Source organism: Pelobates fuscus, chromosome 12 (genome assembly GCF_036172605.1).
Source record: "Pelobates fuscus isolate aPelFus1 chromosome 12, aPelFus1.pri, whole genome shotgun sequence".
Taxonomy (NCBI): domain Eukaryota; kingdom Metazoa; phylum Chordata; class Amphibia; order Anura; family Pelobatidae; genus Pelobates; species Pelobates fuscus.
Window position 1 is genome coordinate 20,303,677 of NC_086328.1, and position 16,034 is coordinate 20,319,710.

General features: G+C 48.2%; 1 protein-coding gene across 1 annotated transcript; it reads left to right on the forward strand.

Moving 5' to 3' along the window:
• The first annotated feature begins 4,338 nt into the window (after nt 1–4,338).
• LOC134579319 (cytochrome b-c1 complex subunit Rieske, mitochondrial) lies at nt 4,339–10,430 on the forward strand. Its single transcript, XM_063438574.1, has 2 exons — nt 4,339–4,610; nt 9,526–10,430. The coding sequence occupies exons 1-2, from the start codon at nt 4,400–4,402 to the stop codon at nt 10,134–10,136; spliced, it is 822 nt and encodes a 273-aa protein (XP_063294644.1). The 5' UTR covers nt 4,339–4,399; the 3' UTR covers nt 10,137–10,430.
• Nucleotides 10,431–16,034: the final 5,604 nt, after the last annotated feature.

Consider the following 16,034-nt stretch of genomic DNA (forward strand, 5'->3'; position numbering starts at 1 on the left):
CCTGTACTCCAAACAACAGCTTTTGTCCTCCCGCTATGGGCACAATTCTCTCCACTACAGCCTCTATTTTTCACCATAGCCCCTACCCCCCATCACAACCACTTCCCCCACAATTACACATGGCCGCCACTACTGCCCCTGTCCCGCACTACTGCCCTTGTATACCTAGCACTGCCACTAACCACCCACCACAGAACCTATCCACCAACCACAGACCCTATCCTCACACTACAGTACTTGTCCTGCCGCTACAGCCCCTGTCTTCCCACTATAGCCCCAATCCCCCCATCACGACCACTATACCCCCACCACAGTCCTTGTCACTCAACATCTGCCCCATCCCCCACTACTGCCACTGTCTCCCTTAACACACACACTTCACCCGATTTACATGCCCACACACATACTACACCACAGCCTCATCTACAAACAACCTCACAAGCAGCATTCCCCCCACGCATGTAACACTACAAGTAACTTCCCCTACATACACACAAACATTGCACTGGGATCTCTCTATGAAACGTCTCTACATTCTGTACACGATGCAGTGTTTACGTTCCCTTAAGGAAACAGTATACTGAGGTGTTCACTGTGTACTTTTCCCCTTATACTATTTATAATGTTGCTTTAACATGCGTTCTGTCCCTAATACGAGTGGTAAAGGTTTTGAAAGACCTATTAATATTAATTAATATTAGCCTTGATTGCATTTACAATTACAACAGGAACATGGTCACAGCACCCTAACCTAATTTTAAAATAGTACTGTCACTCCTCTGCTATTGACGCATTTACTAGGCATACAAGGTGGGCGAGTTACGGGGCATGCCACCGATGCAACTTAAAGGGACACTATATGCACCCAGCTCATTGTAGTGGTGTGGGTGCATATTCCCAGGTCATTTAACCCTGCAAAGGTAATTAATGCACTTTCTAATAAACTGCAATAATTACCTTTGTGGGTTAACTCCACTTCTAGTAGATAGCTACTAGAGGGACTTCTGGGTTTTTAATCGCCTAACTGGCATTAGACATCTACACAGCTAAGCATGTGGACATACAGTGTCACCCAAAACCTCATAGGAAAGCATTGTAAAATGCCAATGTACTGATGCATGTGCAGCCACTGTTGCGCATGTGCATTAGGTCGGAGGCAGAGCCCAAGCCAACGTTGACGGTCATCGGTGCTGTACTTAGGTAAGTGACAGAAGGGATTTTTAACTTCTTCTGCACCACGTCGGCAACAGCCACACTGTGCCATTCAGTATCTCCTCATAAAGATGGATTGGCTGTAGTGATCCTGGTGCATACATTGTCCCTTTAACATGCTCATGTACAGAAGTCCTGTTTGTCTTTGTCTATAATTATGTGTCCTTTCCAGTTTTTCATTTTTAATTAAATGTTTCAACGATTCTCTGTGTTGTCAAAGAGCTATATTTTAGGAATGACTTTGCTGTCTTTGACGAGAGGAGCTCGACACAGAGATGTATTACTTTATTTTAAAACAATCTAAGTATACGGAATATCTGTAGCAAAAATTCTGAAATCCTCACTATTACAGTGCTGGTTTGTGTGCCTGCTGGTCGTAGTTATCTTATTTATTTTCTTGTTTGGAGTTAGGTCTATTTCTGTATGAAATGAATGTTTCTAATTGACATTAAATTCTAAAAAAAAAAAAAAAAAAAAAGAACATTTCACGATGATCTGGGGGATGTAAATGTAATGCTAGCCCTATTTTCAAATCCATTCATCCATATATCAAGAAACCCTGCTCCATAAGGCTTGTTATAGGGTAGCTGTGATATATAGAAAAACACAGATTTACTAATGACTTCTCTAAATGGTAAGAATCGTATACAATCTGTCAGAGCACAGTGAATATGTTTAAATAAGCAATTTTTCATTCTTCAATTTCTAAGTCGAAGATTTGTGATTTCGTTTAGAAGCTGACACTTTCTACTAGTTGCAATAATAAATTATCTGCTTTTCCTCTCCATGTTTTAATCAGAAAAGTCAATGGAATAGGATCAAATATATGATGCATGTGAATTTCCAGCATCGGATATGATCCCTGCTCACACACTAGAGATTGACAGATATTACTTTTTTTAGGGTCCTTACTGATTATCAGTGGTCTTTCAGGCCGATAGCCGATAACCGGTACTCATTTTCTGTTCATTTACAGTTTTGAAAAAAGAAACACAATTTCATTTATACAAATCTACCATTTTTGAACATGTTTATTTTTTTGTAAATCATGAGTGGTAAACACACAAAATATACATGCCGGTGAGCTTTTTAATCTTTTTTATCTTTTTTGCTTTCAGCAATATTTATGTGTTTGTGTAGTGGATGCAGTGTATCCTGGGCCTCTGCCGACAGCGTGTACTGGGCCTCTGCCGCCGCCCATTTTATCACCAATATTGATATCAATATAGGCCAATACCAATATTATGTCCAAACTCTGAGTATCGGCTGATTATATTGTCCAAAACAAAAAAATCGATCGATCCCTTCACTATACTGCCAAAAGTATGTGAACACGCAACTTTGAGGCCTATATATAATCTTGTTGGACATCCCATTCCAAAACCATGGGCATTAATATGGAGTTACACTCCCCCTTCCTGCGGCCATAACAGCCACAACTCTTCTGGGAAGGCTTTCCATAAGATTTAGGGTTTTTGGATTGTGCCTGTGGGAATTCAGATCATGCCCATTCAAACAAAAAAAAACATTTGTGAGATTAGGCACATATGTTGAATAAGAAAATCTGACTCCCAAACAGGATGCTAATTGATCCCAAAGGTGTTCAGTGGGGTCGAGGTCAGGGCTATTTGCAGGACACTCCTAAGCACCTAACTTGTCTAACTATGTCTTTATGGGCCTCGCTTTGTGCACAGGGGCAGGAGGGGGCTTTCCTAAACCTATTGTCACAAAATGTGAAGCAAACCGTGGCTTTGTGATGATGTTGATGTAGTTTATTCTGCAGAGCCAGGGCACATAGGTTTGAACATGATTTACATGCAATCAGTTTCTTGACATTCTATTTTGTCTAAATAACCTTTTCATTATTCCTGGATTGTCTTTGATCTTATCTTCTCATCAGCCATTACAGGATGTTAATTCAATGGACTGAATTCCATTTGTATAACAAAAGAAGTCAAACAATAAACCATGGAGATCTGGGTCTTATCAGGGGTTGAGCAGTTTTTCTTCTTTGTTTGTTTGTTTTTTAAACACAATATTTCAAAACAGTGTAATTCGAAACCTTCATTGTCACAGTTATACATTGATTTTAAACTGATTATGAGCCCAAATTAGTATTTGTAGAAATCTGTTTCCCTTTACAAAACTGGCAATCATAAAAACTCAATTATTATTAAAAGCTTCTCGATGATCCCTGTACCCTTACTGACCCACATCATTTACACTATTTTGTTTTGCTTTTTTTTTTTTTTATCTGTATGCTTTCTCTCTACTGTTGACCCTAGTTAAAAGTGTGTATGAATGTGGTCTGAATGTTATGCTTTGTTTTTATTTAGTTTTTTACTTTTGTCCTAAAATATTATTGATATTACAACTTATATGATACAGGTGACACTAAAATGTGTATGACTTTGTTGAAAGATACTCATAAATTGTATTTACAATGGTGATTTATTGTACAGCGCTACAGAATTTGTTGGCGCTATATAAATAATAAAATAATAATAATAAATAATAATAATAATAATAAATAATACAACCCATGATGCTTTGCCAGCCATAGTTTCACAACTGAGCCTCTACCTATTTGCACCCTTCCTTCCTCACTGTCATTTATTAGACCCTAACTATTAATATATTAATATAGACCAGTAAACTGGTATTTATACATTTTTAATAAACAATAATCTTTTTTTTTCTGCATTAGATAGTCCATATGTATATATATAAAAAAAAAAAAATGTTTAATAATAATAATAATAATAATAATAATAATGTATAAATACCAGTTTACTGGTCTATATTAATATATTAATAGTTAGGGTTTAATAAATGACAGTGAGGAAGGAAGGGTGCAAACAGTTGTGAAACTATGGCTGGCAAAGCATCATGGGAGTTGTAGTTGTACAGCAGCAGAGTATTGTATCTGCTAGCCTTCCCCTGGTAATAATATGTTTTATTTATATATATGGAACAGAATGCTTTATCTATCAGTCCACAGCTTGCAGCCCTGGCTTAGTCTAGTATTTAGGTCTCCCTGGTTACAGGCCACGCCCACAGCCTGGCACGCTCTGTGGCTTCACGCCCCGTCCGGCGTCATGCTCGCGTCATTACGCACGGCGCGTCATTTCCGCTTCCTGTAAAAGGTCGGTGTGACCGGCTTCGAGTTCCTAGTCAGTACGCTGCCATGTTGTCCCTGGCTGCCCGCTCCGGCTCCTTGGCCCCCTATCTCTCGGCCACCTCGTACACCGTGGCCGGGCCGCTAAAGCCGCTGGTGTCCGGCTCTGTGCTGCTCGCAGACAAGGCCCTGCTGGATGTGAAGAGACCCTTCCTGAGCCGGGAGTCATTGAGTGGCCAAGCACCCAGCGGAGGGCTCTCTGCCACGGCCAGCATCAACGGTGAGCTCCCTGGCGAGGGTGGGGGTACACACACAGAGGGAAGGCTGAGTGGGGGGGGTACACACACAGAGGGAAGGCTGAGTGTGGGGGGGTACACACAGAGGGAAGGCTGAGTGTGGGGGGGGTACACACAGAGGGAAGGCTGAGTGTGGGGGGGTACACACAGAGGGAAGGCTGAGTGTGGGGGGGTACACACACAGAGGGAAGGCTGAGTGTGGGGGGGGTACACACACAGAGGGAAGGCTGAGTGTGGGGGGGGTACACACACAGAGGGAAGGCTGAGTGTGGGGGGGTACACACACAGAGGGAAGGCTGAGTGTGGGGGGGGTACACACACAGAGGGAAGGCTGAGTGTGAGGGGGGTACACACACAGAGGGAAGGCTGAGTGTGAGGGGGGTACACACACAGAGGGAAGGCTGAGTGTGGGGGGGGTACACACACAGAGGGAAGGCTGAGTGTGGGGGGGGTACACACAGAGGGAAGGCTGAGTGTGGGGGGGGTACACACACAGAGGGAAGGCTGAGTGTGGGGGGGTACACACACAGAGGGAAGGCTGAGTGTGGGGGGGTACACACACAGAGGGAAGGCTGAGTGTGGGGGGGTACACACACAGAGGGAAGGCTGAGTGTGGGGGGGTACACACACAGAGGGAAGGCTGAGTGTGGGGGGGTACACACACAGAGGGAAGGCTGAGTGTGGGGGGGTACACACACAGAGGGAAGGCTGAGTGTGGGGGGGTACACACACAGAGGGAAGGCTGAGTGTGGGGGGGGTACACACACAGAGGGAAGGCTGAGTGTGGGGGGGGGTACACACACAGAGGGAAGGCTGAGTGTGGGGGGGTACACACAGAGGGAAGGCTGAGTGTGGGGGGTACACACACAGAGGGAAGGCTGAGTGTGGGGGGGTACACACACAGAAGGAAGGCTGAGTGTGGGGGGGTACACACACAGAAGGAAGGCTGAGTGTGGGGGGGTACACACACAGAAGGAAGGCTGAGTGTGGGGGGGTACACACACAGAGGGAAGGCTGAGTGTGGGGGGGTACACACACAGAGGGAAGGCTGAGTGTGGGGGGGTACACACACAGAGGGAAGGCTGAGTGTGGGGGGGTACACACACAGAGGGAAGGCTGAGTGTGGGGGGGTACACACACAGAGGGAAGGCTGAGTGTGGGGGGGTACACACACAGAGGGAAGGCTGAGTGTGGGGGGGTACACACACAGAGGGAAGGCTGAGTGTGGGGGGGTACACACACAGAGGGAAGGCTGAGTGTGGGGGGGTACACACACAGAGGGAAGGCTGAGTGTGGGGGGGTACACACACAGAGGGAAGGCTGAGTGTGGGGGGGTACACACACAGAGGGAAGGCTGAGTGTGGGGGGGTACACACACAGAGGGAAGGCTGAGTGTGGGGGGGTACACACACAGAGGGAAGGCTGAGTGTGGGGGGGTACACACACAGAGGGAAGGCTGAGTGTGGGGGGGTACACACACAGAGGGAAGGCTGAGTGTGGGGGGGTACACACACAGAGGGAAGGCTGAGTGTGGGGGGGTACACACACAGAGGGAAGGCTGAGTGTGGGGGGGTACACACACAGAGGGAAGGCTGAGTGTGGGGGGGTACACACACAGAGGGAAGGCTGAGTGTGGGGGGGTACACACACAGAGGGAAGGCTGAGTGTGGGGGGGTACACACACAGAGGGAAGGCTGAGTGTGGGGGGGTACACACACAGAGGGAAGGCTGAGTGTGGGGGGGTACACACACAGAGGGAAGGCTGAGTGTGGGGGGGTACACACACAGAGGGAAGGCTGAGTGTGGGGGGGTACACACACAGAGGGAAGGCTGAGTGTGGGGGGGTACACACACAGAGGGAAGGCTGAGTGTGGGGGGGTACACACACAGAGGGAAGGCTGAGTGTGGGGGGGTACACACACAGAGGGAAGGCTGAGTGTGGGGGGGTACACACACAGAGGGAAGGCTGAGTGTGGGGGGGTACACACACAGAGGGAAGGCTGAGTGTGGGGGGGTACACACACAGAGGGAAGGCTGAGTGTGGGGGGGTACACACACAGAGGGAAGGCTGAGTGTGGGGGGGTACACACACAGAGGGAAGGCTGAGTGTGGGGGGGTACACACACAGAGGGAAGGCTGAGTGTGGGGGGGTACACACACAGAGGGAAGGCTGAGTGTGGGGGGGTACACACACAGAGGGAAGGCTGAGTGTGGGGGGGTACACACACAGAGGGAAGGCTGAGTGTGGGGGGGTACACACACAGAGGGAAGGCTGAGTGTGGGGGGGTACACACACAGAGGGAAGGCTGAGTGTGGGGGGGTACACACACAGAGGGAAGGCTGAGTGTGGGGGGGTACACACACAGAGGGAAGGCTGAGTGTGGGGGGGTACACACACAGAGGGAAGGCTGAGTGTGGGGGGGTACACACACAGAGGGAAGGCTGAGTGTGGGGGGGTACACACACAGAGGGAAGGCTGAGTGTGGGGGGGTACACACACAGAGGGAAGGCTGAGTGTGGGGGGGTACACACACAGAGGGAAGGCTGAGTGTGGGGGGGTACACACACAGAGGGAAGGCTGAGTGTGGGGGGGTACACACACAGAGGGAAGGCTGAGTGTGGGGGGGTACACACACAGAGGGAAGGCTGAGTGTGGGGGGGTACACACACAGAAGAAAGGCTGAGTGTGGGGGGGTACACACACAGAGGGAAGGCTGAGTGTGGGGGGGTACACACACAGAGGGAAGGCTGAGTGTGGGGGGGTACACACACAGAGGGAAGGCTGAGTGTGGGGGGGGGTACACACACAGAGGGAAGGCTGAGTGTGGGGGGGGGTACACACACAGAGGGAAGGCTGAGTGTGGGGGGGGTACACACACAGAGGGAAGGCTGAGTGTGGGGGGGTACACACACAGAGGGAAGGCTGAGTGGGGGGGGGTACACACACAGAGGGAAGGCTGAGTGTGGGGGGGGTACACACACAGAGGGAAGGCTGAGTGTGGGGGGGGTACACACACAGAGGGAAGGCTGAGTGTGGGGGGGTACACACACAGAGGGAAGGCTGAGTGTGGGGGGGTACACACACAGAGGGAAGGCTGAGTGTGGGGGGGTACACACACAGAGGGAAGGCTGAGTGTGGGGGGGTACACACACAGAGGGAAGGCTGAGTGTGGGGGGGTACACACACAGAGGGAAGGCTGAGTGTGGGGGGGTACACACACAGAGGGAAGGCTGAGTGTGGGGGGGTACACACACAGAGGGAAGGCTGAGTGTGGGGGGGTACACACACAGAGGGAAGGCTGAGTGTGGGGGGGTACACACACAGAGGGAAGGCTGAGTGTGGGGGGGTACACACACAGAGGGAAGGCTGAGTGTGGGGGGGTACACACACACAGAGGGAAGGCTGAGTGTGGGGGGGGGTACACACACAGAGGGAAGGCTGAGTGTGGGGGGGGGTACACACACAGAGGGAAGGCTGAGTGTGGGGGGGGTACACACACAGAGGGAAGGCTGAGTGTGGGGGGGTACACACACAGAGGGAAGGCTGAGTGTGGGGGGGGTACACACACAGAGGGAAGGCTGAGTGTGGGGGGGGTACACACACAGAGGGAAGGCTGAGTGTGGGGGGTACACACACAGAGGGAAGGCTGAGTGTGGGGGGGGTACACACACAGAGGGAAGGCTGAGTGTGGGGGGGGTACACACACAGAGGGAAGGCTGAGTGTGGGGGGGGTACACACACAGAGGGAAGGCTGAGTGTGAGGGGTACACACACACAGGGGGAAGGCGGAGTGTGTGTGGGGAGGGGTACACACACACAGGGGGAAGGCGGAGTGTGTGTGGGGAGGGGTACACACACACAGGGGGAAGGCGGAGTGTGTGGGGAGGGGTACACACACAGGGGGAAGGCTGAGTGTGTGTGGGGAGGGGTACACACACACAGGGGGAAGGCTGAGTGTGTGTGGGGAGGGGTACACACACAGGGGGAAGGCTGAGTGTGTGTGGGGAGGGGTACACACACACAGGGGGAAGGCTGAGTGTGTGTGGGGAGGGGTACACACACAGGGGGAAGGCTGAGTGTGTGTGGGGAGGGGTACACACACAGGGGGAAGGCTGAGTGTGTGTGTGGAGGGGTACACACACACAGGGGGAAGGCTGAGTGTGTGTGGGGAGGGGTACACACACAGGGGGAAGGCTGAGTGTGTGTGGGGAGGGGTACACACACACAGGGGGAAGGCTGAGTGTGTGTGGGGAGGGGTACACACACAGGGGGAAGGCTGAGTGTGTGTGTATGTGGGGAGGGGTACACACACACAGGGGGAAGGCTGAGTGTGTGTGTGTGTGGGGAGGGGTACACACACAGGGGGAAGGCTGAGTGTGTGTGTGTGTGGGGAGGGGTACACACACAGGGGGAAGGCTGAGTGTGTGTGTGTGTGGGGAGGGGTACACACACAGGGGGAAGGCTGTATGTGTGGGGAGGGGTGCACACACAGGGGGAAGGCTGAGTGTGTGTGGGGAGGGGTACACACACAGGGGGAAGGCTGAGTGTGTGTGTGGGGAGGGGTACACACACAGGGGGAAGGCTGAGTGTGTGTGTGGGGAGGGGTACACACACAGGGGGAAGGCTGTATGTGTGGGGAGGGGTGCACACACAGGGGGAAGGCTGAGTGTGTGTGTGGGGAGGGGTACACACACGGGGAAGGCTGAGTGGGGTGGGAAGTGCACATGGAAGCGGGGAACACAGGTGGGAGTCTGAGTTATGGGGGGGAAGAGTACACACAGGGGGAAGGCTGAGTGTGGGGGCAGGGGATAGAGGGGAGGTGTACTGCCACTACACTAAGGAAAAAATGATTTACTGTAAGTAAAATATTTTAATTTTCTTTCCCGTTCTCTACACAGCCACATCTTGTGTTCGCTATGCCCACAGTGATATAACTGTCCCAGACTTTTCAGACTACCGGCGGTCAGATGTATTGGACAGCACAAAGTCATCCCAACCCAGCAGTGCTACCAGGAAGACCTTTTCGTACCTGGTCACAGGAGTCACAACCGTCGCTACAGCCTACGTTGCAAAGAATGCCGTTTCTCAGTTTGTCAGCAGTATGAGTGCGTCTGCAGATGTTCTGGCCATGTCGAAGATCGAAATAAAGCTTGGTGACATACCAGAGGGCAAGAACGTGACTTTCAAGTGGAGGGGAAAGCCCTTGTTTGTCCGTCACAGAACGCAGGCTGAAATCGATCAAGAAGCCAAAGTCAGCTTGAGTGATCTGAGGGACCCTCAGCACGATCTTGACAGAGTAAAGAAGCCACAGTGGGCCATCTTGATTGGAGTGTGCACTCACCTTGGGTGTGTGCCTATTTCCAATGCTGGCGAATATGGTGGTTATTATTGCCCATGCCACGGATCACATTACGATGCCTCTGGTAGAATTCGCAAAGGTCCTGCCCCGTTAAATCTTGAAGTTCCAGAATATGAATTTCCTTCTGATGATATTGTCATAGTTGGGTAGACTTTGAAATTCCATTAAATTATATAAGCAAGTGATTTCCTTTTGCTCATATCACCATTAAGGATAAGTGTCATTATCTCTAAGATGCTTTTAAAATAAAAATCACTTGGTGTTTAACATTTTAATAAACCATCCCACTGAAGGTTAATATTTGTTTGATTTGTGCTTTATGTATTGATGAAAACAGTGGGCCCATTATGTGAATCTTAATATGCAATTTAATGTTTTTAAATAGGTGTTGTAAAATCAGAAGCCTGTACAGAGAAAAATATTAAATTCTAATTTTCAATTATATTTGGTTGCTCTTACCATTTCTGATCCAGGGTGGTTTCACAGTCAATGTCTCAACAAATGCTCAATAAAATCTCCAAATCACATGATTAGGTTGTAATTGTTGGCGTTTTCCATAAAAGTCACTTTACAACCAAGGTTTGATTTGTGGTATCTAGAGAGCAGTGTTCTCTTTGTAGGCCTGTGAAAAGTGTAGAGCCCATGGGGTATTATGATGGTGTCACCATAGTAGTTTGGCAATATTCATACTAGAACTTGTCACGTGTAATGGAAAGCAAAACATTTTTACATCTTGCTGTATTTCTAATAACCTTTCAGTAGTAAATGAAAGGGATGTTTACAAAGAGTTTGTTTTCATTGTTCGGTCAAGGGATAGGTAAGTATAATGCAGTCATTTATATCCTTGGTATTGAGGCTTGGCTTTTTTTTTTTTTTTTAATACCCTCAGTGCTACTCCATTGTTCAGTTGTTTGCTTCACTGTTAGAAGCCAGGCTGTTCAATTTTCTCTTCTCATGCTTACATGCCATTGGTTGGAAAAGTTGTATAACTTTCCTTTGGCTGGAGTCACACTGCCAAAGAAAAGCTTTTTATGTTTACTCACACTAATTGATCTGTGTCTTTCTATATCCAATTTTATAAAGTGTTGCTGTGTGCACTCCCTTGGCACCGTCCCTGGTTCTGTCACAAGCTCTCAGTGGATCCCTTGTGTCAAACCGCTGAAGGGATTTGACATAGGGCTGGTGGGCAAGGAGCACTCATGTTAAAGTGAATCCAAATATATGTGAATACCATCAAGGAAAGGTTTTTTTTTTTTTTTAATGTAGTTTAGAAAAAAACACTTAATTATGAATGCTTCTGCATTGGCCCAAAAAGCAGTGGAGTGCAACAGACCAGTGTCAAGGGGAATGTCTTGAGTATTATACCTTTCAGAGAATGTTTTAACACCTGAAGTAAGGAGTTGGCGCATTTCAAGCAGCATAACTTAATTGTGCCATATTTAAAAAAAAAACTAAAGCTTTTTCAATGACAAAAATGAGAGATCTTAAAGGAATACACAAACATGTATTCTTGACCCTATCGTGCGAAAGCCACCATTTAGGTGGCTTGCCCCCCCCCCCCCCCTCTCTTAAAAGAAATTTAAACTCACCTTATTTTCAGCGTGGTGCAGGTCTGCCGACACTGGCTCTGTCTCCGTGATGACATCAGAATTGCTCTTTTTTTTTTTGGGTGCGGGGGGGGGGGGGAATGCATTGGATTGGCTAAAATCGGCAAGGGGGTGGGGGAGCGGGCAAATGCCGTTTTGGCCAATCGGCACTTCTTCATAGAGATGCATCTCTGTGATGCAAATACAGCGTCCCCATGCAGAGCGTGGAGACGCTGAACAACGGCACTGCTGCCTGCAACTGAGAAGTGGCCACTTGGAGGTGTCCCTAGGGGCAATGAAAAGGCAGTGGTTGCATGAAAATGCAAATACTCACCAGAACAAAAGGAGACTAGTTACTAGAACAACTTGCTTAATGCTGTTATTCTGGTGTCTAGATGCAGGCTTTTCAATGTAAACATAGCCTTTTCAGAGAAAAAGGTAACACCTCTAGTGGCTGCACTGTGTGCAGCACATACATTCACTGTCTGCATGGAAGCGCTGAACTTTTTGCCAGAGGTGATATGCATAGGGAAAGGTGGCATGACTAAGAAGAGGAAGGGGACAAGAATTTTTCTGAAGTTTGATCTTTCAACTGTAGAGCCATCTTCCACGCATGGATGCAGACCGCAACCAGGGGTAGACTATGGCAAGTTTCCCGGGAGCAGCCGGTTAGCCAAAATGCAGAAAACATTTCTCCGAACCAGGCCCCTTTCATTTTATGTTCCTCTGCCGCTTGCTTGGAGGAAGTGAGGTCAGATCACTTCCTCCTAAGTAACTGGGCACTGAATGGGGAGGAGGGAGTTAGGAAGCTTGGTGCCTCAGACTCCCGTCAGCCAGTCTTTACTGGAACCAAGGGAAACCACCTTTCTGCACCCAAAAGGAAACAGGAAGATGGCTAAAATATGCAAACTGATATTTATATCTGTGTGTACCTGGGTCTGAGTATATATGAGCTTGTGTGTAACTGTATCTGTGCGTGTTGCAATGCATAACGCCAACACTGCACACAGATACACCCCTGCCTTCCTACCAGTGGTGTTACCTGGTTTTGTGCTGCCCTAGGCACGACAAAACTCAGGCACCCCTGCCCCGCCTTCTAAATACACACACACATTCACTGGCAGACACGCATACACAGACAGACAGACAGACAGACAGACACACTCACTGACAGACAGACAGACACACTCACTGACAGACAGACAGACACACTCACAGACAGACAGACACACTCACTGACAGACAGACAGACACACTCACTGACAGACAGACAGACACACTCACTGACAGACAGACAGACACACTCACTGACAGACAGACAGACACACTCACTGACAGACAGACAGACACACTCACTGACAGACAGACAGACACACTCACTGACAGACAGACAGACACACTCACTGACAGACAGACAGACACACTCACTGACAGACAGACAGACACACTCACTGACAGACAGACAGACACACTCACTGACAGACAGACAGACACACTCACTGACAGACAGACAGACACACTCACTGACAGACAGACAGACACACTCACTGACAGACAGACAGACACACTCACTGACAGACAGACAGACACACTCACTGACAGACAGACAGACACACTCACTGACAGACAGACAGACACACTCACTGACAGACAGACAGACACACTCACTGACAGACAGACAGACACACTCACTGACAGACAGACAGACACACTCACTGACAGACAGACACACTCACTTTTTTATTTTTATTCAATCCCGCAAGCCTCTTTACCTTTGGGAATGCTGTTTTTTTTCCCCTTTCCCTTAGTTGGGCACGCGCACCACAGTGTCACCTGGAGTGATGCTGGTCACCTGGAGCCGGAATATGACATCATATTCCTGCTCCCGGCATCACTCTGCGGAGCTGAGCAGAGAGCTCACTAATCAGTGCTCCCTCGCCAGCGCCGCCCGCCTGAACGAACGGATTGTCACTTAGCCGCCAGGCTAACAAGACATTTGCCTGGGCATTTGGGGGCGGCTTTTTTTGTGACCCCCTGGAAAATGCCGCCCAAAGGCAAATGCATTCCTACAGCACTGCACACAGATACACCACTGCATCTCTGCAGCACTGCACACATACACACCACTGCATCTCTGCAGCACTGCACACATACACACCCCTGCCTTCCTGCAGCACTGCCCACAGATACACCCTTGCCTTCCTGCAGCACTGCACACATACACCACTGCACACAGGTACACCCCAGCCTTCCTGCAGCAATGCACACAGGTACACCCCTGCCTTCCTGCAGCAATGCACACAGGTACACCCCTGCCTTCCTGCAGCAATGCACACAGGTACACCCCTGCCTTCCTGCAGCAATGCACACAGGTACACCCCTGCCTTCCTGCAGCAATGCACACAGGTACACCCCTGCCTTCCTGCAGCAATGCACACAGGTACACCCCTGCCTTCCTGCAGCAATGCACACAGGTACACCCCTGCCTTCCTGCAGCAATGCACACAGGTACACCCCTGCCTTCCTGCAGCAATGCACACAGGTACACCCCTGCCTTCCTGCAGCAATGCACACATACACCACTGCACACAGGTACACCCCAGCCTTCCTGCAGCAATGCACACAGGTACACCCCTGCCTCCCTGCAGCACTGCACACAGGTACACCCCTGCAGCACTGCACACAGGTACACCCTTGTATGTGTACCTGTCTCAGTGTGGGCATATCTGTGTGTATGCATCAGTGTGTTAATGTGTATGTATATCTGTGTATGTATGTGCATACATCCCAGCAACCAAACACACCCCTGAATTCAGACTCCAAAATGATATACAAACACCTGTACTACTCACTAATGTAGATCTGCATTTAAGACACTACATCCAAACGCACCCATGCATGCAAATGCAAACATTACACACAAACACCAGCAGTACACACTAATGCACAGCTGCATTTAAAAGCCAACACTACATACATACATACATACATACAAACACACATATGCATTCAACTCTCTGACGTAGTGGAGATGGGTAGTGCACCTGGTGGAACTCATGATAGAAGTCAAAACTTTACAAAGGGTTTCACTACTTACATTTGGAGGTTGCCAGGTCACTTATGGCACCATAACCACTACCACGGGCTGTAATGGCTATGGTGCTTGGAGTGCTCTTTTTAAATGGGAAGTGGCTGTTCACCTGACTGTTGGAGTCCAATTTTTATCTACACACATTTCTTGGGAGTTTGACAGAACGTGTTCCCTGTAATCATGACAATGTATCACCTTTATTTTGTTGTGGTTAGCCTGTCAGACTGGTTCTCCTGTGTACTGGCCAAGCGTACTAATTACTGCTGGAATTACTTGTTATCATAGCTTTGGTAGGTAGCAACATCGTGATAAAAAGGCTACACAATCTGTCTCTTTCCATCCGTAAAAGCCGTCATTGCTCAGAAATGAAATATGAATACTTAGCCTGGATCTAGTGATCAAATATGATGTTTGCACAAGTTTGCAAGTCCTTGAAAACCAGGTTTCGGCATTGAATGACCTAGTAATGTTTACGTCTTGAATTATTGAGCTGATCAAAATAAATACACATCTTCAGCTAAAAAAACTTGAACTATGCACAACCCTTATCAGATTTGACATTCTATTCTATTTCACTTCCTGAGATTCATTGTTTTTTTTCTGGCATACAAAGACATAATTATTGATTACATTTTGTAAATTGGCTATTCTTGCAGACTAAGTCACTTGGTAGCTAAGGACTTGTATCAAGAGGACATTAATCAACATTTTACTTTGGAAAATGTCTCAATGTAGAAATGACAGGGCTTTTCATAAAGGAAAACCAGTGTGAAATTGCAGAGACCAGAGAAGGGCTTTTAAAGACAATCTTATGATTAAGAAAAACAGCAGGACACCATTTTTTATTTAAATCAATAAAGTACATAAAAGTGAAAAGTCTAAAAGTTAATGAAATAGCCAACATGTGGTCTGCAAATACACAACTAAATATTTTAAAAAGTCTCTTTTTAAAATGCACTCAGAAACTGACAATTTGTACAATTTTGGGTGTCCCAAAAAACAATAAAATTGTGCAAAATCTACTAAGTGGAGAATAGGTTAAGAGGGAGCTAAGTAACACTTAAACATTCCGAACACCATAACAACTTTATTGGAATTAAGTTGTTATGGTGCCAGGAGGTCCGCAATGCTAGCGTACCATTAGGGGTTAAAAGTTCTCAAACAGTTTAACCCCAAATTCTTCTCTCCAGTGCTGTTTTGCTATTCACTTCACTGTCCTATCACTTCTCTCTGCTTCTTCAAACAGGAAGCTTCAGACTGCGTCAGCTTGGGGTGCCACTGAGTGGCTGAAAGCCTTAGCTTACGTTCTGAGCCAATTAGTAACTCCTCATTCACAAAAAAAAACAGCTTTGAGACAATACATAATTTTTT